Genomic DNA, 25,200 nt, shown 5'->3' on the forward strand with positions numbered 1-25,200 from the left:
GAAGCTTGGGTTAAAGAGAAAGTTTGAGAAACAATGCAACACTACTTTAGTGGGAGTTGATGTGGTTTGTTCAGAAATTCATTCAGCAAACAAAGATTAAGGCTAATTGGAGCCCTGGATGTTCCTGCTTTTGAAGTTCTCATGGTCTGAAGCAGACCTGTAAACAGGTAAATCACAACCCATGTCTGAGGGTTGTGGAAAGACCCTAGGCTTCAGAGCCACACAGACCTGGGAGGGAATCACATAATTGTGCTAATTTAGGCCATGCAGCTGAGCTTTGGTTTTCTCATCTGTAAACTGATGAGAACAAAACCAACTTCACAGAATTGTGAAGACCATGTGAAAGACAAAATGCACCAGGCAATTAAGGAGATGGTTTTATTCAGGCTATAGCCATAGAGAAAATGTTCAAAGAAAAAAAAAGGAAAGTTAGGGTTTTATAGAGGCAGGTAAACAAAGGAGTCATCACAAGTCTTACGGGAGTCGTGAAGCAGTATGGAGAGGGTCTTATCCTGGAATACGCCAGAGCAGTGTGGTCCTTTATAATTAGCTGTTTTTTGGAACACAAAAGGTTGGGGGAGTTTCTCAATTGTGGCTGCTTTCTTGAAGCCCAGGGCTCAGATAAAGTTCAATGCTGTCAAGCACTTTGCATAGTACATAGCACATAGCCTGGCCCATGGTAGGCATTCAGTGTTTCTTTCCCTTCCTTCCTCCAATAGAAGGATGTACAAGTGGTGTGGGGATTCAGAGAAGGGCTTGACAGATTTACTCTGTTTGGGGGAACTGATTTTTTTTCTTTTTTTTTGTTGTGAGGAAGATCAGCCCTGAGCTAACATCCAATGCTGATCCTCCTCTTTTTGCTGAAGAAGATTGGCCCTGGGCTAACATCCGTGCCCATCTTCCTCTACTTTATATGTGATGCCACCGTAGCATGGCTTGACAAGCGGTGCATCGGTGCATGCCCAGGACCTGAACCTGCGAACCCTGGTCCGCCGAAGCGGCACTCCTGGGGGCAGGGGGGGAATGACTGATTTTGACAAAGGATCCTGAATCTTAAAGGATGAATAGTGGTTTGCCAGAAAGAGGGAAGAAAGGAGAGAACTCTAGAGAGTGCTAACATAATAGACAAAGGCACAGAGGCTTACAAGAGGTTTGCATATTTAGAGACCAGCTATAACTTCAATGTGGTACAGGGAGTAATTGGACATGAGGTAGGTTTGAGCCAAATTGTAAAAACCCTTGAAAAGCCATTTAATGCCTACTTTTTCAGGAAAACAGTTCAGGAATTTATGATTCTAACAAGATGAGGTTCAAGTTTGTGAGCCCTCTTCCCTGCTGTGTAAGGGATGGAAGCAAGGAGACCAGTTAGGAAGGTAGTACATGATCCAGAGAGGACCAAGGCCTGAACGAGAACAGTGGCCATGAGGATGTCAAGGAGAGGACTGTTTAAAAGATAGTTAGTAGAATTTACTAGACAGATTATGTAGTTGTGGGGAGGGGCAGCATGGAGGTGAGGGAGGAGGTGGATAGTAGAGGATGATAATGTTAATAACAATATAGGCTAATATTTCAAGTGCTTACAATGTGGCATGCACAGTTCTAAGAACTCTACACTTACCTTTTTAAATCGACACAACAGTCCTACGAGGTAAGTGCTCCTTTTTCTCCATTTTAAGATGAAGAAAATCAGAGAAGTTAAATAACTTGCTTGAGTTTTCACAGATAGTGCTGAAGCCAGAATTCAAGCCCAAGCTGTCTGAGTGCAGAGAGTGAAATTTGGATGACTGTGTGGACGTTGTTGACATTTACCGGGATTGAAGGAGTGGCAGGGCAGATTTTTGGGGAAAGTATTTTAGTTTTGGAAAGATTAATACTGAGTGTAGCAGGCAGTTGATTAAATGAATCTAGAGCTTCAGAGAAAGATTAGGACCAGAGCTGGAGACTTGAAAGGCATCAGCATATAGGTATGTGCTCAGTAGGGGCCTCAGGACTGCCTCAGGTGAATGGGATGCACAAAAGTGGGGGTGGGGAGTTAGAGGGAGGGGAATGGTGAAACAAATGGAAGCAGTGCTTAAAGACAAATTTGATCAACTTCAAGATTCATAGGCAATGCCTTAGACTTGGAGAATGCTTGTTTAATTCAAGACCACTGGTACAGCTGGAGGTGTCCTGCAGCACCACATGCCTAGGGATTCTTAGGATTCTTGAGGATGTACCAGGATGGATTCCATAGTGCCTGTGGTAGGCTGAAAAAATTGCACACCCAACCCCCACCCCCCACCCCCCAAAGACATCCATATCCTAATCCCTGGAAAGTGTGAATGTTACTTTATATGGTAAAATAAATAAATAAAATAAAATAATGCTACTTTATATGGTAACATAAATTTAATTGCAGATATAGTTAAATTAAAGACCTTGAAATGGGGAGATTATCCTGGATTATCCAGACGAGCCCTAAATGTAACCACATGTAGTAGAGGGAGGCAGAGGGAGATCTTAAACAGAGAAAAGATAAAGTGAAGATGGAGCAGAGAAACATTTGAGGATGCTGGACTTTAAGACTGGAGTGATGTGGCTACAAGCCAAGGAACGCCAGTAGCCTTTAGAAGCTGGAAAAGAGAAGAAATGGATTCTCCCCTAGAGCAGCCAAAGGGACTATGGTCCTGTCAGCACCTTGATTTCAGCTAAATGATACTGATTTTGGACTTCAGACTTCCAGAACTGTGAGATCAAAAATTTCTGTTGTTTTAAGCCACCAAGTTTGTGGAAATTTGTTATAGCAGCCACAGGAAATTAATATAGTGCCTCCTCAAAGGCATCACTACTTAATATACTTGATCCAATAATCCCATTCTCAATAGGTCTCAGGCCTCATTTGCCACATATTAGACATGGTGCTCTTGTTACATGCTTTGGTCAAGTTTTCTTGGAATACATGGAATAGGGAGACCTTCAGCTTCACGGGGTAGGAAAGAGGAAGCGTAGGGGTCTTTACCTGAAAAAGGACTAGCTTCTAACCCCCCTTCTAATCATTCAAATGTTCACGGATGATTCCTGCAGACCTAGCAGGCCCTTTGACTGGACTGGATCCTGATGGGTCGTATAAGCCATCTTCCTGTCTTTGCCTGCACTCACCCGAAGGTGAAAGGGTATCTGGTTTCTGGTAGACACCTGGCTTACTGGTTGGCATGGCTACTCAGGACAGAGTAACTGTCATTCAAGAACCACAGGCAGACTACATCTTAGGAGAAGCTGGCTGGAGAAAGAGGCGCATATGGAGAATGGATTGGAATTTGTTCCTCTCAAGTCAAACAGAGCGACTTACAGTAATGCTGTTAAGATTGCTAGCAACAGTTTTCTCTCAAGTGTTAGACTGGAAAATAACTTCTGTGAGAAGGACTGAGACAGAGTCCTGAATACATTTTAGCCAACGTGTAAAACCAGAAAGGCTTCATAATATTGCTTTCCCCCCAGAACTGCAGAATGCCAAGGAATTATGCAGAAAAATTAAGTATACCTTTGTGGATATTGAAACCAACAAAGCAGTGGAATGCTGGCAGAGTAAAATCCTACAATTCTCAGCTATGAAAGAAAACCTAGAGGTCACTCAGTCTAAGCCCCTCACTGTACAGATGTGAAAACCCAGCAGATTTTTCATCTCAACTTCAGATATCTAGATATTAGATATTTGCTCTGTACTCTTGCTCCAGTGTCAATAGCGTTTTACTGGATCAGGTGCTGATTCATGGCAATAAAAACATAAGACCATTTGCAGTACACTGGATTATCACAATCCCTTCCCTGCCCGCCAATGGGCGCAAACTAACATTCCTCCTGCAGTGCAGACACATCCCTCTCGGTCTGGGACAGAAGCCCGTTAGCAACGAGGAAATTAGCGGAACCTTGAGGCCGAACGCTTGCAGCTGCTACGGTTGCTTTGCGAAAAGAACACATCCGGCCGGCGAGGACGTACTCCCATCTCGTGTTTGGTCGGCCCCCTGCCCTCGCGTTCCGATTTGCCACGCTAACGCTGGGAGGCGGGCTTGCGTCGGGGTCACGCTCTCCTATTGGCTACTGGTGCGGCGGCGGTTTGGAGTGAGCGTGGCTTGTTGGGCTGCAGGCTGTGAGGAGGGCCGCGGTGCAAGCTGCGTCGAGTCCAGTGTCTGGTGGGAATCCGGGGCCGGGCCAGGTCTGGGTCACCGGGTGATGGATCGCGTGTGGAGTGCGTGGTGCGGGAAGTGCGTCCAAGAGATAGAGTCGTCGCCACTTTGGGCACAGCGCATCGTGGTCGCCTGGCTCGGTAAGGCCGAGTGGGATCAGGTGACGGTGTATCTGTTCTGTGACGACCATAAATTGCAGCAGTACGCGCTGAACCGCATCACCGTGTGGAGAAGCAGGTAAGGCGGCAGGCTCAGCCCTCCTACCTGCGTGCTGGTGGCGCCTCACCTCTTCCTTTGTAGAATTTGTATAAGGCTTTATTCTCCTAAATTGCCTAGTGGTGCCCGTGTGAGTGGTTTGGGCGTTGCCCCTCTCCCAAGTGCCTGGGGGAAAGTCTCAGCCAAGCTCTTGCACTAATCCCGTTTGCAGAAAGAAAGGGAGTGTGCCTTAACAATCCTCCTGTAAAATCTTCGAGCTTTGACCCTCACCTTCTCCCATCTTGGGGAGGGTGCCGGAGGGACCAGTGTGGCTGAGCCAGTGCTTAAGTAGTAGGTTAATATCCTAGGGTGGATTTCCGATTCGAATGGGGGCGGGGGTGGTTTGCCTACAAAACCATGTTGGAATGGGCCTCCTCAGTCCAGTTGAGAGCAGACAAAGGGTAAAGGTCTCAAGGGATAAGGGTCTTCTCCAGTTGAATGAGTTGAGGGTTTCAGGGTGAAAGAAAGGGGTGTGTCCACACTTGTTGGTTGATTGCATAGCAGTTAGATGTCCTGTATATATCCTAGACAGCTTCTCATGCCCTCTGTACTATTGGATCCCAGGGACGTTATCCTCCCTCTTCCCATCTTCTTGATTTGTGTCTGTTCATGCACTCTTCAGCCAATATATAATTGGAATAACCTACAGCAACCTAGGTTCTGAGGTGGAGGGTGGATCAGTGTAAGGGACCTTTATGATGGTGCTGGACTGTGGCCCTTTAGGTTAGGCAACGAACTCCCCCTGGCAGTGGCTTCTACTGCTGACCTGGTACGCTGTAAGCTCATGGATGTAACTGGTGGCTTGGGCACTGATGAACTTAGACTGCTCTATGGCATGGCATTGGTCAGGTAAGACCTACCACGGGTGGGAGTGGGGGGTGGTTTTGGGGGGGGTTGGGGTGGGGGTAGCACATGTTAAGCAAAGCTTGGGTTACCCTGTGATTGCTTGACTTGACAGCTTTTGGTACCCCCTATCAACACATGTTTCTCTTTTTCCTTTCCTGAGAGCCTTCTCTCTTTCATTTTTCTTTCCATCTGTTTCTTGGAATGTGGGGTGGGGGTGGTTCACACCAAGAGATCTCTGTGGGTCTCTTCCAGCTTTGACAGTTTGTTTTTCTTCCCCTTTAACTCTTTCACCCAGAGGAACTTTTCTGAATGGTTCCATGTCCTTGGCCATAATTTAATGTAGATTTTCCAATCCTCTCCCCATTTATACTTAGCACCACCCTTTTCCCCTTCTCTCCACGAACACTGAAAGGTTGCTGAGTTGTGGAAGTGGAGATGTGGCCCAGTAGTTCGTGACTCACAGAGTGACTCATAGTGATTCTAGCAGGCTCATGCACATTGGGAAAAAGGCTGTCACTGAGTTTTTTCATCTGTCAAAGTCTTTGCTCATCTCATACTCTTCCCCTTATCTGCCTGGAGGCCCTCCCTAGCTCTTCTTACCTTCTCCATCATTTAGCTGTGCTTCCCGTATCATTTTATGTAGTCCTTCGTCCTAGCATTATAGTATTATGTTCCAGCATAATATGTTACATTATGTTGTGATTATTTATCCTAGACTGAATTCTTCAAATCCAGAGCAGTGTCTTACTCATCTGTACGGCTTCAGTACAGGGCAGACCCTCAGTAATTGTTGGACTGGATGGAACTGTCCCTGCTCTGGCTGACACCAACCATAAGAATAGGACAGAACACTCAGTGGAAAGGTTGTGGAAATGCAAAGTGTCAGTAACTCAGCAAGGTGTTTTGAAGCCCCACTGGTTTGAGTAAAACAGTTGCTTGGGCTGTGCCACTTATTTCTCCCTCAACTCCAGGTTTGTGAATCTTATTTCGGAAAGGAAAACAAAGTTTGTCAAGCTCCCCCTCAAGTTCCTGGCTCAGGAGGTGTGTATGATAAAGTGGTCTTGCTCAATTCTCTCTCCCCAGGAGGGCTCACTAAATGGGGCATGGGGTGATGTGGGCACACAGTCAGACTAGCTCATCCCACCACTACTGGCCAGGCCAAGCCCAGCAAGAACCCCAGAGCCTCAGCCTCCAACATGAAAGAAGCACACTTACTCCCTTGCTCATGGCTGCTATCTTCAGTTGGCTTTACTGCCCAGCTTGCTGGGAGTGGCCCAGTGAAGCTGAGGCACCTGGATGCTCCACTGGGTGGGGACAGGAAAGAGGTGGCAGTCACAGCGCCTGCCTTCTGGGAGCTGACAGTCTGAGGGAGGAGACACGCTCAGCCAAGTAGCATGAAAATGCCAGACGTTCCTGCCCTCAGTGAGTATGTGAGATGTGTAGAGGCCCAGAGGGCAGGCAGGTTCTCAACCATAAAGAGAAGCATCCTGGAGGAGGTGTGGGAAAGAGGGAGGAAGGAGGGGTAAAGGGTACCCAGGGAGAGGGACTGGTATAGACAGGTTGGAGGGAGGCTGGAGAAGATGATTGTTAATGCTCATTCACAGGAACCTCTTTGTTGAAGGAGGGTGTTTGGTGGCTGGGGGAGGCGAGTGTTTTTTCTGATTTTCAAGATCACCTCTGCAGAGTAGTAAAAAGAATTGGGAGACCTGGTTTCTAATCTTAGCTCTGCCACTAAGACTGGAACCCCTTCTCAGGACCTCAATTTCTCTATCTGTAAAGTGGAGGGAGGCCAGGCTAATTCATCTCTGTGGTCCCTTCCAGCTTTAATATTTTCTAATTTCTACACTCAACGTCCTCCCCCACAATCAGGTGAACATTCCAGATTGGATTGTTGAACTTCGCCATGAGTTGACCCACAAGAAAATGCCCCATATAAATGACTGCCGCAGAGGTGAGTCCCCAGGGAGTATAAATATCATAGTTAAGCCCAGGTAGAGGGAGGAAGGTCTCCATCTGGGGTCAGAGCCAGGACTAGGGCGAGGCAAGTGAGGCACTTGCCTTGGGCACAAACTTTAAGGGGGCATCGGAACTCAGTAATCAAGATAAATAACATTTTAATGTGGAAAAACCCACAACAAAATATCAAATTTTAAGTAAAGACAGGATTAGTGTTACTGATTTCTCCTTTTGTAATGTGGCTTGGCAGGGCACTGTTCTGATCTTGTTTTGATATCTCGATTATTGAGTGTTTGGGCATTCCTTAAATTTTGTGCCTGAGGAGGAGAGTGGCAGGGGGCAAGTTGAGAGGTGTGAGCCATCAAGTGTCATGAACCCAGGGGTTCTTTGGACACCCCATCCTAACTAAGGACCCCTGCTTCAGCCTAGACCTTTCGTGCAGGGGAAACAGATCTAGAAAAGATCTCAGACCAAGGCCATGTAACTAGCCAGTGGGGCTGGGTCTTTGTTCTCCCACTTGCCAGCCCTGTGCCATTTTTGTCATTCCATATCCAAGCCTAGTATTAGCTTTTTCTAGGAAAGGTACTGGTGAGCAGGAGACAGCAAAGAACAGAGGGATAACCCAATGAAAGAGGGGCAGCTTCTGGATATTTGAGATTTGTGCCTTCTTGGAGCCACGCCTCTTCCCTGGGGCCTTCCCATAATGCTTGCAAGATGAGGCTGGGGACCTGCTAAGAGCTGCTAGCCTGTGGCTGGTCCTATGGCACTGCCTTTCTTCCTCTCCTCCTTTAGGCTGCTACTTTGTCCTGGATTGGCTCCAGAAGACCTACTGGTGCCGCCAACTGGAGAACAGCCTGAGAGAGACCTGGGAGTTGGAGGAGGACACGGAAGAGACAGATGAAGAGGGCCAAGAGGATAAGAACATTGTTGTTGATGATGTCACAGAACAGAGACCGGAACCTAAGGATGAAGGGAAAGATGCAGAGCTGGATGTCCGGGCTGAAGGAGACCACAAAAGCAACACAGAGGCTGATTTGCATTGGGAAAAGGCTCTGAGACATAAAGAGCTATATGGTAGGTGTTCTTGTCGGGGCAGAAAGGGGCCCATGAGCCTGGAAGACTCAAGCTTAAGGTTGACACTGGTGGTTTCCCTGGCTCAGCATTTCCTCTGGGGTTGTGGTGAGTCTTAGCTTAAAAAAATTACTATCTCAAGCATCTTCCTTGATCCCTGTGAAGTAGGAGAGGCAAGAATTCTAGTTCCCAATTTACAACTCAAGAAATGAGGTGAGAGGGGCTCAGAATCCCATTAGGAACAGGGTGCTGGGCTGGCTGCCCTATCTGTTTCCCTATTCTGTTTTCAGAAAGAGCCCGGGAACTGCTGGTATCATATGAAGAGGAACAGTTTAAGGTAAGAAAGTGCCCTTGATTTGGCATGTTCTCTCCTTCCCCAGCCATTTCTTCCCTCTTGCCAGCTACCTTAGAGAAATCCTAAGAAGGAATTTTAAAGAAAAGTGGCAAAGCTTGAGGGAACTTCTCAGAAACAGGAGAAGCAGAGTCCAGTTGGCTAACCCTCCACACGAATGGAGGGGGGAGATGCTGAAAGTTTGTGGATAATCTGCCCCATGGGGTGGTGGGGAACAACTGGACGTAGGTGGTTGCATAGACCTGCGGTACTGCAGCTGATCAGCAGATGGTGCCCAGGAACTTTCCTAGATCAGGTGAGCTTGAGGGGAGCTGTTTTAGCAGAAAGGAAGGTAGCTTAGAAACCATTCAGCTGAATCCTTCCTTTTCACAGACAAAGAAACTGAAGCCATGGATAATTGAAGGGACTGGCCCAAGGTCACATAAGCAGTTAGTGATAGAACCAGGATTAGAGCCTGGGTTTCCTGATTTCCTTTCTTGCATAACCCATTGCTTCCCCTCCCCCTTGGCCCAAGGGTCTCTACCCAACTCCAACCAAATTCTCCCGCTAGATATCTTAGTATTGGGGTATGTGGTGATTGGGAGCCACAGGGAATTCAAGGGGTATGGGGAGGAGGAGGAGGAGAAGAAAGTCTGGCGTTTGAAGGTCAGGATATTTTTAGTTGCAAGACCAATAGGGGAGTTAGGGGCCCACCCCTGCATGCCCTGCCCTATCCCCTGAAGGGAGGTGCTGAGAGGTCCTATGGGAAGGGATCCTGGAGGGGTGGAGGAGGGTTGCCTGGCTGAACCAACCTTCTGATGGGATCCTTTTTGCTGGCAGGTTCTGGAGAAATTTAGGCATTTACCTCAGGCCATTAAGGCATGGAATAACCTGTCCCCACCTGTAGAATGCATCCTCGCTGAGCTCAAGGGCATTACATGGGAGAACAGGTTCGTAACTAGGTAATCAGAGGCTGCCTACTCTGGGGTAGAGCGTAGCAGCCTCACTGAAATTGGTTTCCATATCCCAGCTTGCCAACCTCTACTGTAGGAAATCCCAAGGATAATCCTGATCCCTCATGGGGTGACCCTGCATTCTGCATGACCCTCTTGTCCTGGCCCTGCCAGCGACCAGGTGGGAGTTGCCTACTCTGAGTCACTAAAATGGCCAGAGGCAGGAATGTCGGCGGTCATCCATCCCCTGGCCAGCTTTGTTCTTCTCCGTCCAGTGGTATGTGGAACTCTTGGCAACTAGGAGAATTACCGCCTCACTGCCTAGCCCTTGTCCAAGTTTGAGGTAAAAGATATATGGTGGGCACTGCTTGTCTTTTCTTTTGAACTGCTATTGGAGAGTGTCAGTATCCACTGGATAGTCATGGTTGGGGGTACCAAGGAGGGGCCTTCCCAGGGCCTGGGTCCTCAAACGACTAAGTCCCTCCTCGCTTAGTATGGCCATGAGCCTTTTTCCCAAAAAATAGTGCTCAGTTCAATCCAGAGCAGACAAACAGCGTCTATCCATTCCTCTTCTCCCTAGCTCTTGGGGGCTTGCTACCTAAATTTAGCTGAAAAGGTCTTTGGGGAACCTTCCACTAAGAACCTGTGGAGGCAGTGCTAGACCTTCCCAGCTAGGGAGAGGTTGGAAGGAATCTAGGATGGAGCAGAGTGTATAGGAAGGTGGTCTAGGTGGCAGTGGGCTTGGGTGGGAGCCTACAGTGCAGGTTGGGATTACCCCTGGAGTCTTCTTCATTCCCAGGATATTACTAGTTCCAAAGGTGTTTTATCAATGTCTGCCCAGCCTAGGCTTCTTGGCTGCACCTTTCAGCAAAAGGATGGGTGGTAGCCTCTTCCGCAGCTGGGAAAACTATCCTTGTGCCTCTATACAGTAGTGTCTGCCTGCTTGTGCTTAGCAGGCAGCTGGCTGGCTGCTTCAAGTGCTCTTCCTGGATACTGAACTGAGGAGATGGGAGAGGGATGGAAGGACAACTCCTCCTTGAGCCTGGTGCGGGGGTGGGGGATCTGAGCATGACCACCCTTCAGGCATTGAGACACCTTGGGAGCTCTTGTTCTCCCTCTAGGCCTTGTCATCTAGGAGAGCCTCTTGGGGAACTGCTAGCTCTGGAGAAGACAGCTGGCTCTTGCTGGTTTCGCTTTGAACTAGATGAGGATGAGGGATTACCCCTATAGCCTATGCTTTCAACCTCTATAACTTACTACTGGGTTCTTGGAATCCCTAGGAATAAGGATCATATTTGGTCCAGCAATTGTCTCCCCAAAGTTTCTGCATCTAGGATCTGAAACAGGGCAACCAGGAAGAGGGGGAGGGCTAGGAGGCCAGAGGACTGTCAAGAGAAACAGAAAGACTGAGCAGGAACTAAAGTCTAAAAGCCCTGTGACCCCAGACATTTAACTCCTCTGTGGGCCTGGGACTTTTCACCATCTGTATTTTCAGTCTTGTTCAGCCACTACTGCCCTCATTGTGGGTCTTAGATCAGCATGTGCTTGGCAAATGCTTGTTCAAAACCCACTGATCCCAGTCTCTGGCCCAGCCCCTTGCCCAGGAGGCTAAGACTTGAGATCCAACTGTCACCTGCCTTCCTTTTCCCGCATGCTGCTTTAGCCAATTGAGCCAGAGGCTTTAGCTGCCTTTGGAGTGGGTAGGGGAGTAGGAGAGGGTCTTCTGCCTGCTTCAGTTTGCTTAATTAAATCTCCTCTTGCTCCAGGGAGGCTGTGCTGGATGCTTTTCTGGATGACGGCTTTCTCATTCCCACATTTGAGCAGTTGGCAGCTTTGCAGATAGACTATGAAGGTAGGGTCCTGGGGGCTCACTGCAGCCCTAGGGTACTGTGTTTCTTGGGCTAGAATGCCAGGGGTGGCCAGGGTGACCCTGGACTGGGTGTCAAGGGCTGTTTCCTGCCATTCCATAGCCTCTGGAAGCCCCTCTCAGCTGAGCAGAACAGGTAGCCCCACTGATAAGGAGTGGCTGGGCTGTTCTTCCGTGGCCTGGAATTGGATGGGGTCGGGCGGGGTGGAGTAGGGGGAGTCTTAATGCCGTTATTGTGCTGTGTTAACTATGATTTAGCCACTTGCTAGAGAGCTAGAACAGCAGAACTGGAAGGGCCTGTGAGGTCATCTAGTCCAAGATCCTCGTGTTACAGACGGGCAGACTGAGGTCCAGAGAGGGGAAGGTACTGACCCAAAGTCACACAGTGAGTTATTGACAAAGCTGAAAGCTAGAACCAGAACTCTTTTTCTTTTATACTCTGTTGTGAGTCAGTTGTTGGTTGCCAGATACTAACTGGTTTCTCTCCCCACTGTTCTACTTTCCTCTTTCCTCTCGTTCTGTGGTGACAACTCTGTTGGTGGTGCTGGGGCCCCGTTCCTTCTCCTTCACTCTCTCCTCCCCTTCCTCTCCCCCTTCTCTTCCTCTCTCCTCCTTTCCTCCCTCTCCCCCTCCCTTCCTCCTTCCCTCTCTCCCTTTCTCCCTGTCTCCCTCCGCTTTCCTTGTCAATGGGTGTCCCTCACAAACCAGAAAATGTGGACTTGAATGACGTCCTGGTGCCAAAGCCATTCTCTCAATTCTGGCAGCCCCTGCTCAGGGGCCTGCACTCCCAGGCCTTCACGCAGGCCCTGTTGGAGAGGATGCTCTCCGAGCTGCCAGCCTTGGGGGACAGCGGGATCCGGCCCACCTACATCCTCAGATGGACCATTGAACTGATCGTGGCTAACACCAAGACTGGTGAGGGAGACTAGCCCTAGCCCCAGGACCTGATGCAGCCCAGGCAAGAGCATCTGCCACTGTCCTCAGCTCTCGGCTGAATAGCATCAGGCAGACACATTCCTTCTTGAAGGTTCAGGTTTGCCCAAGAGGGCCCAGTGGCAGCAGTGGACAGATCTCCCTCCACCTTTTTTTTTTCCTCAGAGCCAACTAAACTGGGCTGGGGCAGAGGGCCCTGAATTGTTTGAGCAATTGGGAGGTATAGAGTAAGGAGTCTAGGGGGATGGGGAGGAACAGAGCCAAGCTTTTCAAGGTGCAAGATTGGGTGGGGGGCTTACTGATTCCTTCTCCTCAGGCCCTCTCTTCTCTCTCAGGAAGGAATGCCCGCCGATTTTCTGCAAGCCAGTGGGAAGCAAGACGGAGCTGGAGGCTATTCAACTGCTCTGCCTCCCTTGACTGGCCCCGGGTGGTTGAGTCCTGCTTGGGCTCACCTTGCTGGGCCAGCCCCCAACTCCTTCAGCTGTAAGTCTCTTGAATTCCATCTGATAAGAGAGTGAGGCCTTATAGGCCTCAGGGCCACACGGCCCTAGAATGGCAGAGTTGGGCCAGCCCTTACAAGGATACCTAGTTCCGTCCCCTTCCTACTAACAGATAGGGGAACTGAGTCCCAAAGACGAGAGGGGTAGACTATTCTTGCCAGATCACACAGCTTAAGACTTGGCTGAACTGAGTCCAGTATGAGAATGAATGAGACAACCCCCCTAGAGTGCTTAGCACAGTGGCCTGTACAGAGTAGGTGCACAATAAATAGTAGCTGCTATTTAGTTATCGAACCCAGTCTTCTGATTCTAAGCCCAGTGCTGTCTCTTCTATTATCTTCCCAAAGTATACCTCTCATACATAGGTGCTCAGCAACCTTCAGTGGCTCCCTGTTGCCTTCCTGATGAAGTCTAGGCTTCTTAGCCTGACGTTCAAAGATCTTTCTGATTCTGCCCCAACCTATCATTGGTAACCGTACCTCCTGTGATTTCCCTTTACACAGTCCACCCTGGGCTCTATGGTCAAACTGAATATTCTGCTGGTTCCTGTAAAATGCCTGTGGTTGTCTCCCTTTCCTTTTCTCTGTCATTTTCTGACCTCGAGCCACTTCCCTCATATTCATAGAAGCCTTTAGCGCTCAGTTATCTTCCTGTTTTCTGGAACAACATCTGTTTTCATTTGAGTGACCCATCTGACACTCTGCAGCTCCTCAACACTAGTGACTTTAATTCTCCACTACACTCAGCTACCCATTTCCAACACTCAGAGCTGTTCCACCTCCGAAAGCTGACATCCTAGCATCCCCCTCGGTGACCACCACCTCTTGTCCTTCCAGTTCTCACCCTCACATGCTATGACATCTGCTCTTTGCCTGCATCCAGACCTCCATCTCTATTTTCTCCCTCCCTCAACCTTGCTTCCCTTTGATCCTGTCTGTGGTCGATTACATCAGCCACTCATCATCAGCACCCTCAGCTCTACTCATCCTTTGGCATATCTGACTTGCAAACCCCCAAGCTGGGATAGATCTTCCCCACTCTGCTTCCCCCACTCCTCAGCCCGGGTGGCTGAGCTCTGCTGGAGAAAACCACATAGCCCTGCAGATTGCTGCCACTGCAGAGGTATGATTCTTAATCTTGGGCTAAGTCTCAGTTCTGCTTCTCTGAACTTCTCCTTGTTTTCTGTCCACTTTCTCTCCCATTTTCTGACTGTTCTAAGCCCCTACCACTCACTTTAAGCCCCTCCCCCTCTCCCATTCCTTTCGAGGAACCCTAACTTCCTCGAGCACATGGAGGCATCCGGCAGGGCCCACTTACCTGAAATCCAGCCCTCGTGAACTGATAGGCGGCTACACTCAACCTTCTCACTAGTCTGGGGATGAGGTGGCCTTACCCCACCTCAAAGTCTGCTCCTCCACCTGTGTTCTGGAGCCGCCTCCACCAACATCGCTGGGGCCTCACCCCAGCCTCTCCCTTGCTCTACTGGCTCTTGTTCTTCAACTTATGAACATGTCTGAGTTTTTCTCATCTTAAAACAAGACAACAATAACAGCAACACAAGCAAAATCTCCTTTGACCCAGCATCCCTCTGTTGGGTTATCATGAGCTTATTATTCCTGTCCCATCAAAACGTCTCAAAAGAGTAGTCTACACTCAACAATGTTGATTTCCTCCCTACCCTCTTACTCCTTAACTTGCTGCAATTTGGCATTCACCCCAGAGCTGCTTTGACCTCCTAATTACCAAATCAAGTGGGCCCTTGTCTGTTGTTGTGTCTGCTGCATTGATGCTGTTTACCACTCCCTCCTTGAAATGCCTGTGCTTTTTTACTAGTTCCCATTAAGTGCCAAGACCCAAATCTCTTTATCTAGCCCAGGCCTTTCATTCAGCTCCTATGTGACTGCATGTCAGGCCTCTCCCCTTGGATGGCCCATAGGCACCTTACTGTGACCAAAAGGGAATTGGTCATCTTACTCCACACCCCAACCCCAAAGTGATCTTCCTCCTCTGCTCCCTGTCTCACTTGGTGGCAGCACCATCTACCCTGTCATGTTGACTCTCTCAAGTACTTCCCAAATCTGAGGTTTTGTGTTGCTGTGTCTACTTTCCCTGGTGTCTCCTTCCCTCTATCAGACTAAGCTTTTCAAGCACAAGGGCTCTGCATTAGCCACCTGTGCCACAGCACACCACACAAGCCCAGGCCCCATATGGGCCTCAGTAAACATTGAACTATACTCTGCTGTCTCATTGCCAGCAGTATTGTCTTTGGTGGGAGCTGACTCCATTCCTGGAGAATAAATGAAGTGGGAGTCTGGATGCTAAGACCCTCTTAGACTCCTGATCCCCCCCATAAAGTCAGAAAGTCTTTCTTGAACCCTGATGGCATTTGGGGCACAGTAGTAGCTTATAAGTAGCTTATAAGAGAAAAATGTAGCCTTGTAGACGAAGTCAGCCAGGGCAAGACCTCTAGGAGATGAGACTGAACCAAACAGCCAAATCTCCAGATGTGTGTGTTCATGACAGGAAGAGATATGGATGGGTAGGAAACTGGGGGGAGAACCAAAAAGGCCTGGAGGGTCAGGAAAGCATCACAGACGAGGCATTTAAGCAATTCAAGCAGGAGAAAGAATAAAGGAAGTTTCAAAGTCCAGAAGGAACATGGCATGTGTATGTAATGGGGGGAGGGAGTGAAAAGAGCATCGTGGAGAGGTTTGGATAGGTGGCCTTCAAGGTACTTTCCAATCCTAAGTGCCTGCAGAGTGGAAGCTGCTGGTCTTGGAGAAGTCTGGACCACAGAGATCTTCTCCCAACCCAAGCACACCAGAGGGATGCGACACATGCCAGCAGTAACAGCGGCTCACTTGGGTACGATTCCTTGTGCACAGATCCTGCCTTTCCCAGACAATCAGTGAATCTAGTTCTAATCACCCCATTACACAGACTGGGAAACGAGATTTCCCTAGGTGTTATACTGCAAGTCTGCAAGTCAGAGCTGGGTCTAGAATCCAGATACGCTGTCTTTTTTTTTTTTTATGAGGAAGATCAGCCCTGAGCTAACATCTGATGTCAATCCTCTTTTTTGCTGAGGAAGATTGGCCCTGGGCTAACATTCGTGCCCGTCTTCCTCTGCTTTATATGGGACGCCGCCACAGCATGGCTTGACAAGCGGTGCGTTGGTGCACGCCCGGGATCCGAACCTGTGAACCCCGGGCCGCCAAAGCGGAGAGTGCGCACTTAACCACTGCGCCACTGGGCCAGCCCAAGATATCCTGTCCTTAACTCCTGGGCTTTCTACAGCGTCCCGTTAGATTGCACTATTGCAAAAAGCATGTGCTATTAGGCACATACGGAACTTTGATTTCCCCAGAGGAAAAATAAAAGATACCCCTGGAAATTAAGTATCAAGCATGGTGCTGTGTTGTTTTGAAGTTATTTCATTTCATTTGACACAGCAATCTTTGGAGGTAGAAGTATTATATCCTTATTTGACAGATGAGAAAGACGTTGAAGCTCTGAGGAGTGAAGTGACTTATCCAAAAGTTGCATGGTTTGTTGATGGTGGAACAGGGATTTGGGCCCAGGTCTTGTGAGTCCAAAGTCTACCTTCTTCCACCAACCTGACCTGTGAGCTTCTCAGTCCCGAGCCATGACCAGACAAACCCGAGGAAGGAGATGCCTTTTAAGATTCGTATCACCCCTGCATCTCAGTGGTCAGACTAGACAGCTCGAAATAGCGATTGCGTAATAACAAACAGCAGTGATATGGTGTCTTGCCAATATTAAGTGCCTGGGAATATTTATTATTAATCATACTAATGGAGCACAGTGAGAGAGAAGAGTGTTTCCTCTCTGGCTTTTCCTCTAATAAGGCTGAAAGCTTTTCAAGAGCTTCCCCCAGACAGCCAATATCAATTCAATTTGAGCCAGTGTCCTCTTAGAATATGAAATTAGCCCTGCAGAAAGGGTCTCCCAGCCCTGCCCCCAGTAACCAGCAACCAGTGACCAGAGACTACACATATGTGGCCAGTCTGCCTGCAGGGCCCAGAGAGAAAACAGCCCACTGAGCATATGGCCCCTTCATGAATGACCCACAGTTCAAACTCAATACACCTAGAAGGAAACTATCCATCTGTCCACCCCACCCGTGCCTCCCACGGTGACCAGGTGCCTACTAGGTGCCCGGTACTATGTGAGGCTCTGCAAGGGGTGCTCGCCCTCTGCTTCCCCAGGAGCTCTCCTTCCCAACAGCTCTGTATCTGTAGGTGATTTTGCTGTTAGCACCGTCCTTTGTATGCACATCATCATCATCTTTAACTCTCCTCTGCCTGACCCCTGTCATCTGGTCACCAAGCTCTGCTCTCTGTTTGTCCTTCACAGCTTCTCTCCCTCCCCTCTCCACTGCCAGTGCCCTAGGTCAGCCCTCACCAACTCTCCCTGGTCTCCCTACCTCCGGGCTGCCCCACCCAGGCCATCCTCCATATGGCCACCCTCCACACAGGCACTACAGTGATCTTCAGAAACGCGGCCTTCACCTGCACTCAGAGTTGTCAAGTGACCCCCTGTGCCCAACACACACACTTAACCTTTACAGCCTTCTCTTCCTCCCACAGCTCCTCGGCACAGCCCTTCCCCTTGAGCCAGGCTACTCTCACCACATGCACATGGCACGGCGTGCTCGCTCTTGTCTCTGCACAAAGCCCTCTCTTGATCTCTCCTGCCCTCCTTTGCTCTCTGCCTCCCCCCAGCTCCTGTAGTGCCCGAGGTCTGCAGTGCTCATCTGGCCTCCCTCCCACATCCAGCTTTGTCTTGTCAACTGCTCCTTTTTCTTCTTTTCCTCCATTCCAGGCTGATCTGTAGTTGCTCCTGGAAAGGGATCACACTTTGTGTTCCAGGCAGAAGGAGCCCAGCATACTTCCTGGCATATCTTTGGAGCTCAGGACAGGTGGCTCAGCTAGGCCAGAGCAAGAGAGAGATCTGCCATTCTCATGTCAAGCCCTGCAGGTCTATTGGCTAGTTTGTATATTTACATATCATTTCAGTACAGACTAATAGCTATCATTTATTGCATGCCCACTATGTGCCAGGCACTGTACATGAGCTATCTTATTTACTCCTCCCAAAAACCCTCTAATTTGGCTGCCATTATTGTCCTTATTTTACTGAGAATGGAAGTGTGCCACAGAGATGAATTAGAGAGCTTGTTCAGGGTCCAGGGTCCTGTTGTTTCTGTTTTCTGTCTGCTCTACTCACTGCCTTTCAGAGGTAGGTCGGGAAGCTCAGTGACCAAGTTCAAACCATGGAGTGTTGGGGTATGAAGTGACTTGAGATTTTGAATCTTGCTTTCTCTATCCCTCCCTTTGCTCAGCATCTTTAAAGCCATGGGGCAGGTCCTGCCAGACGGGGAGCAAGAAAAGCTGCTGCGCATCTGTTCCATTTATAACCAGAGTGGAGAAAATAGCCGGGTGCAGGAGGGCTCAGAGGCCTCCCCCATTGGGAAGTCTCCATACACACTGGACAGCCTGTATTGGAGCCTCAAACCAGATTGCTCTAGCTCTGGGCCTGAAGGAGAAGCCCAGCAGCAGGAGGAGCAGGGCAGCCTTAATGATGTTAAGGAAGATGAGGAGGAGGAGAAAGAGGTTTTGGAAGACCAGGTGGAGGAGGAGGAAGAGGAAAATGATGACCAGGAGAAGTGGAAGGAGGAGGTGGAGGATGAAGATGATGATGATGATGACGATGACGATGACGACGACGACGAAGATGATGAGGAAGACAGAATGGAGGTGGGGCCTTTCTCTACAAGGGAGGAGTCCCCCACTGCTGAGAAAGCTAGGCTTCTGGCCCAGAAAAGAGGAGCTTTGCAGGGTTCTGCATGGCAAGTTAGCTCAGGTGAGAAACCTGATACTCACTTTCTCCCCATACCAATCTTCCGTCTTTGGTTGGCTCTTGAGGATTCCCTCCACTGTCATGCTGCTGGCTGCTTCATTCAGAGAGCATAGAAGGGTAGTGTGGGTGTAGGCACTAGGCAGCAAACCATGGAGGAGACCACGAGAGGTAGGGGGTAGATACGTGTATGATTCTGCATGTGTTTTTCATGTGCAGTGATCCAAGGGCAAGGAGACAAAAAAGAGTGCTTTCTGTGTTATGTGAATGTGTATGTACACATGGAGGCTGAGTGGTAATGAGACAGGATTTTGCTGTGTGTATGAAAAAGAAGGAACGCAAGGGCATTAAGTCAAAGGAAGTGGAAGTGAGATCAGAAGAGTGAGAATAAGGAGTGGTGTGTTTTTAGGTGACCATACAAGTTTGTGACACAATGCCGGGAGGGGGCCAAGGAGGGTTGGGTGATAAGAAAGTGGGGGACCCTTTCTTGAGGGTGGTCTTTTGAGTGTCCTCATTTAGGTTAGGGAGCAGGAACCTTAAGGCAGGGAGACCCTGAAGGAATGAACAGTCTGGTGTGGGGGGGGGTATGTGTGTATACTGACACACTGGAGGCAGGGGTAGATGTGGGGGCACAGCCTGTGTGATGGAGTCTGAGGGACGGAGGGGAAACAGACTGGGTGTGGTGTATTGTGGGCATGGTGAGAAACAATAGGGAGAGAGGGGAGGCAGTGAAGGAACTTAGGGGGAAAGGTGGAGCCTTTGCCCTTCTGTGGACATGTGTGTGGAAGGACTGGGGCATAAAGGCCCTGAGTGCCAGGGGTGGGGGAACATGTTTATGTCTGTATTTGTGAATGGGTGTGTGCCTACATGTGCTGGACAAACCAAGGCACAGTGACAGAGAAATCTCTTAGGGCAAGGAGGGCTGTGTTTGGAGATCTTTGTAAATATTGAAAGGGAGTGGCATCAACACAGGCAGAAGTGTGTGTGTGTGTGTGTGTGTGTGTGTGTCACAGAGAGTAGGGGCTATGAAAAGAGAAGTCATTGTGAAGAAGGCTGTACGTGCATCTGTGCATACATGCACACATGGTCATGTATGTTTTTGGAAGGGGGGCAGAGTTGCTGAGACCCATGGGGGCCAGGAGGTATCTGTATGAGGGCGAGAACTGGTAGCAATGAGAGGTGGGGATATATGGAAGGACATGAGAACAGGCAGTGAGACAGCCATCCAGAGATGGTCTGTGTGTGTCCATGCTGTTACTGAGGGGACATGTACAAGGGTGCAGGCTAGAGAGGTAAGGGCAGTTATGTAGGCAGCGTTGGGGATGTTAGTGATGGGGAGAGAGTATGGTCAGGTCAGTGACAGGCATGTGAGGGAGTGATCCCTGTGTACGAAGATATTTTTGTATGCATAGGGCAATGCAGGGCATTAAGATAGACACAGTTTCCTTCCTGTAAAAGAGCCAGAGGTGGGGGATGGGCAGGCAGAGGAACAGCCCTTGCTGAAGGGAATTCTATGGCGAACATAAAAAGCTAGTCCAGGATTGATACTTTCCAGAATGCCAGGGGCATTATGACAGGGAGAATTCTTTGGGTACCAGGGAGATGTGGGAGGCCAGAGACTGAATCTACTTGGAGGAGCTCACTGGTTAAGGCTTCACTTGAAAACATTGGATACACTGGTTTAAGGATGGGGATGGGCACAGGGATTTAAGATAAACTGTGTGGAGAGTGTTTAACTGATAGGACAGAGGAGATGGGGAGTACCTGACATGGTCCATTCTAAAATGGAGTATCTTTGGGGTGAGGTGGGGAGTGGTTTGTGAACGTGGAAAGGCTGGGCGTTAAAATCTTTCTTTCTCTCCCTTACCATTGCTTCCTTTGTGTGTGCATACACATATGTGGGGATGCAGGGACATTAAGATTTCTGGTTTATGTGTCTGTGAATGAGGTGTGGGAGGCAGGGAGTGAAACTGGGAACATTTGTTAAATGGAGGGCTTGGTCTATGTGCTTGTGTATGTATACTTAGGTGGTGGTGGGGGGTGGGATATACAGTGAGAAAGCCCTTTCCCAGAGAAGGGATGTTCTTTGTGTGTGCATCTGGGGACAGTAAAACCTTGCAGGGGGCAGGGGGAGCATAATACCTCTGAGAGAGAGTGTACCCTGAGGTGGTGTGTGGGTGTGTGTGTGTATCTCTCAAGGCAAAGCCACTAAGAAATGATATGGCACTCAAGCACATTGGGGGGTTTGTGTGTAGATGTGTAGGAAATCTAGGTCATTCAGATACTCCGAGGTATCTGTGGGTTTGGGGAGGAAGTGCTGTGGGAATTCTGGGGCATCCAGACTTTCCTGGATATATGTGTGTGTGGAAATAGTGGTAAGGGTGAGAGGTTGAGGCAGTGATACAGCTAGGTCTGAAAAAGACATTGTTCTCTGTATCTATGTGAGGGCACCTTTAGGGGAAGCGGGAGAAGAGCAGAGAGGAACAAAAATGTCTGTAGTTGTGTGCATGGGATGTGGGGTGTGGTAGGGTGTGTGTGTGTGTGTGAACACATAGAGGGAAAGAAGGGCCATAAAGAGTGTATGAGGGAGTATGGAATGGGTGGGGAGCATTAAGGTGGAGAGGAGCTCATGAGAAGTGATGCAGAGAGGAGTGAGGCTGGAGATACACAGAGAGCCCATGCTAGTGGGCTAATTGAGGTGAGTGGGTGGACAAGGTAAGTGGGCTTGTGCATCAGTCTGAGAACTAATGCTCTTGCCTCCTCCCTTTGCTCCACAGAAGATGTGCGATGGGACATCTTCCCCTTAGGCCGAATGCCAGGTCAGACCGAGGACCCAGCAGAGCTTATGCTGGACAGTTATGACACCATGTATCTTTTGGACCAGCCTGTGCTAGAGCAGCGGCTGGAACCCCCAACATGCAAGACTGGGTGAGTACCCGTGGCAGCAGGATTTCTTACCCCTTTCTCTGGAGGGAAGGAGGGAGGGTGGGATGGAGGAAGGGTGGGACACAAAGTGGGGTGGGTGGGGGAGATAGCTGTCTCCAGTCATGGCCTAAATGAGGGATGTATAAACTCCAGTCCCTGGCTGAGCTCTGGCCAGAACTCCCAGCCCCTAGTTGGGGGAGCCAGTGAGGCAGCCATGCAGAAATGACTTGGCACCGCTCTCAGACTGCATCCAGTTTGTGTGTGTGTGTGTGTGTGTTTGTGCACGCGCACGCACATTTTGGGAAGAGAGAGGTCCATAGCTTTCAACAGATCCCTTAAAAGGTCCACCACTCCCAAAAGGTCAAGAACGGATGCTCTAATCCAACTTCTTCATGTTCCTGAGGAGAAAACTGAGGCCCACAAAGGGGAAGGGATTTGTCCAGAGGTGCACAGAATAATCGGTAGGCCTCCCCACACTGTCCAGGCATCTTGGTAGCAAGCCTTGCGCAGGGCTCCATGCTCTCCCTCGAAACTCGCCTCTGGATCATAGGCGTGGGAGCCTTTGGGTCATCAGGGAGCCAGGAACCAAGCAGCCCTTGCTCAGGGGCTCCGCTGGTAACACAAAGAAGCCCGTCCAGAGGGCGTGTATATTCCGGAATGCGGGGCCGTTGTGACCAGAAGAATCCTGTGAGTACCAGAGAGAGACCTCTGTGGGCCCCTGAAACTGAGAGTCTGTCCCTGTGCCTCCTACCCACTCCCTGGGAGATGAGCCCCTCTTCCTCTGGACATTCGGGAGAAGGCTAGTAGAACCCAGGGGTTCCAGCAGCTGGCCAGGCCCAAGGCAGTGCCCTGGACTTGGGTCCTAGGCCAGGGAGCAGCAGGGCTCTTGGAGAGGAGAGGAGGTAGCTGGGGAAGCCAGGTATTCTGTAGTTGGGAGTGGGGCCCACACGTCTGAGAGAGAAAGAGGCCGCCTTTTCCCTTGGGTAAGGCTGGCTTGATGAGCACCAGGGTATCATGGGTGAAGTGTGGGCAGGTAGAGCTGTTAAATCCAGAAGGAAGCTGATTAGGCCCAGCTCTCACACCCGCTGTAGTCGGGAGGCTTCTTCTGCTGGAGCGGTCATGCCTACCCCTGTTCCTTGTCTCAGCTCCACCCCTGACTTGGCTATGTGGCCTTGAGCAAGTCCCTTTTCTTCATCTCTGTGCCTCAGTTCCAGGACTAGATCATCTCTTAGGGTTTTTTCAGCTGCAGTAGTGTAACCATGGATCTGCCTGAGGGAAAGGATGATGGCTTTGCTCTCAGCTATCACCCTCATCTACCTGGAAGGACCTTTGACCTGCAGGAAGCAGGGGAAGGAAGAGTGTTCTCAGCAGGGCCAGGGGTGGGGAGGATAGTCGTCTCCCTAGAGCAATCTTGCAGTCCTGGGATGGGAGCTCGACCTATCGTCTCCCTAGAGCAATCTTGCAGTCCTGGGATGGGAGCTCGACCTAGCCCTGTAGCACAAGCCTGACTTTGGGCCCCTTAACCAGCTATTGGGAGTGGGAGGGATCCAGCCCAGCATCCTCTGGGCCCCCAAGCTCTAGGGCCTTGGAAGAAGGCCTGTTAAGGCAGCCACTTTCACTATCTTCCTGGAGGTGGGGTGGTGTGGGTTCCCCTCTTCTACCTCAACCCAAATAGGTCTGCTTTAATCGGGTTTATATCCTGGGACTCTGCATAAAGTTTCATTTGAAAAGTTCCACTCCTCCCCTCCCTCCCTCCACTGAGGGGAGGGCAGAGCCACCCTTGGGGCCCATCTGAAGTGGTTTCTCAGATTTGCTCCAGTTTCTTCTTCGTAAAGCTAGGCAGGAGGGTGGGCCCTTCCCATAGACAAACACACATCAAGCACCCTTAGTCCTTCCAGAGCTTAAAGCTGCCTCCTTCCCTGACTGACCGCACCCCCTCTCTCCACAGCACCCTGGGCCTGAGCTGTGGCATCGGCAGTGGCAACTGCAGCAATGGCAGCAGCAACTTGGAGGGGCTTGTCTGGAGCCAGGGCCAGCTGCATGGGCTCAAAACTGGCCTGCAGCTCTTCTGATGCCTGCCCTGGTGCAAGTGTTCATCCAGCCCTGCTGGGGCAGCAGCCTCCCCCCATCCAGTGCACCTGATGCCCATGAAACAACCTGGGAGACAGCCCACATCAGCTCGGTTTTCCACCACAGTGGAATTTTGAATATGTTCTGGGGATTTTTTGTTTTGTTTTGTTTTGAAAAACAATAAACAGGAAACTGTTGTTTCAGGGTTTGTGAGATGAGGGTGTGTGCTGGGGCAGACCAATGTAATTCTCCTTTTCTGGGGGCTCCAGAGAATGCAGGACCATAACAGGGCTTTTGAGTGGGAGCAGGGTTCTGAGGCCCCTTGGGCCCACTGCCCCTGATTGTTTCTACCACCAGTCTCCACTCATAGCTTCTTCCTGACTCAAACTATTTTCCCTCCCCTGAGCTGTAGTATGGGGCCAGGTCACTTGGAAGCATCAGGCCCCAGAAGAGAGGCATTGCTGGCCATAGAGCCCAGCCAGCGTCAGGGGAATCTGTTGAGAACCTCCCTGACAGCAAGAAGACCCAGGCCTTCCTGATGCTATCCAGCAGGCTTCTGCCTCATTTCCCTCCCTGCTCTCGCTGGACACCAAACAGTAGTTGAAAGCCAAAGAGAAACCTTTCTTTGTCACTTATTCACTCCTTTGTTCTAGAAAAGATGCACACTTCCCTGTGGTGGACATTGGAGCCAGAGAAATGTCTTAGGGACTGACCCAGAGCTCCACTATGGCTACCCAATTCCCTCAGACACTCAGAGTGCCTACCCTATGTCAGCCCTGAGCTGCCAAGAGACAGGGATGAATAAACCATGTTCTCATCCCTCAGAGCCCTCTGCCTGGGTAGAAAGGACAAAGTCACCAATTATGATAACCTGATGCCTCTGCTAAGTGCTTTATGGGAGCTCTGGTGTGCCACAAGTTCTTGGTTTATGTCAGAGTGATATTTCCAGGGTGGTGGTTGACTCATGTCAAGTCTGGCTACAGTATTCCCCATCCCCACTCTGGGAAGAGTGATAGCTGGGTGAGAGAGTGGGCATCTCTGGGGCCAAGTTTGGGTCCAAACAAGGGGAAGCAAGGGACAGAACCAGGTATACCAACCAAGAAACTGTCCCAAGAAGTGGCTGAGCCAAGGAATGATGAAGGAGAGGGCTTACGCTATGAAAATGCCAAGGAGGAATTTAGTGGAAATGTCATGCCAGACCCCAAAAGTTTTAACTTGAGTTGGGACCCCTAGGGAGTCCCCAACACCTCTTCAAGGATATCCTGAATATCTTTGTGGGTATGAGTATGTAATCATTTTTCTAAGCTAGTCCACAGATCTAATCAGATTACCAAGGGATCCATCAGCCTAATAGCCCAACAGGGTTAAGATTTCCTGTCCTGTGTGGACCCAAGTATTAGGCATGGGCAGAGCAGTCTCTTGCACTGGTTAATGCAAAGTCAGTTTCCCT

At 49.7% G+C, this 25,200-nt stretch overlaps 1 protein-coding gene across 10 annotated transcripts; it reads left to right on the forward strand.

The window, feature by feature from the left end:
* Positions 1-4,108: 4,108 nt before the first annotated feature.
* On the forward strand, positions 4,109-23,953 carry LAS1L (LAS1 like ribosome biogenesis factor). 10 transcript variants are annotated; one of them, XM_014794888.2, is made up of 14 exons: positions 4,109-4,400; positions 5,142-5,267; positions 6,236-6,305; positions 7,134-7,215; positions 8,013-8,294; positions 8,582-8,628; positions 9,463-9,572; positions 11,342-11,427; positions 12,151-12,357; positions 12,711-12,858; positions 18,241-18,761; positions 21,533-21,683; positions 22,165-22,367; positions 23,629-23,757. In XM_014794888.2, exons 1-13 carry the CDS (start codon positions 4,210-4,212, stop codon positions 22,352-22,354), a joined length of 2,211 nt encoding a protein of 736 aa, XP_014650374.1. In that variant the 5' UTR covers positions 4,109-4,209; the 3' UTR covers positions 22,355-22,367; positions 23,629-23,757. The 10 variants fall into 10 exon arrangements, 8 of the variants coding, with proteins under 8 accessions (XP_014650374.1, XP_087282945.1, XP_087282947.1 ...); XR_015550462.1 differs by lacking the exon at positions 22,165-22,367 and adding an exon at positions 15,625-15,740 and having other exon boundaries at positions 4,115-4,400; positions 23,629-23,953; XR_015550463.1 differs by lacking the exon at positions 22,165-22,367 and adding an exon at positions 15,625-15,740 and having other exon boundaries at positions 4,115-4,400; positions 21,536-21,683; positions 23,629-23,953.
* The last annotated feature ends 1,247 nt before the right edge of the window (positions 23,954-25,200 follow it).

The sequence above is a fragment of the Ceratotherium simum genome, chromosome X (genome assembly GCF_057802395.1).
Source record: "Ceratotherium simum simum isolate JZ-2026a chromosome X, ASM5780239v1, whole genome shotgun sequence".
NCBI classification, from domain to species: Eukaryota; Metazoa; Chordata; class Mammalia; order Perissodactyla; family Rhinocerotidae; genus Ceratotherium; species Ceratotherium simum.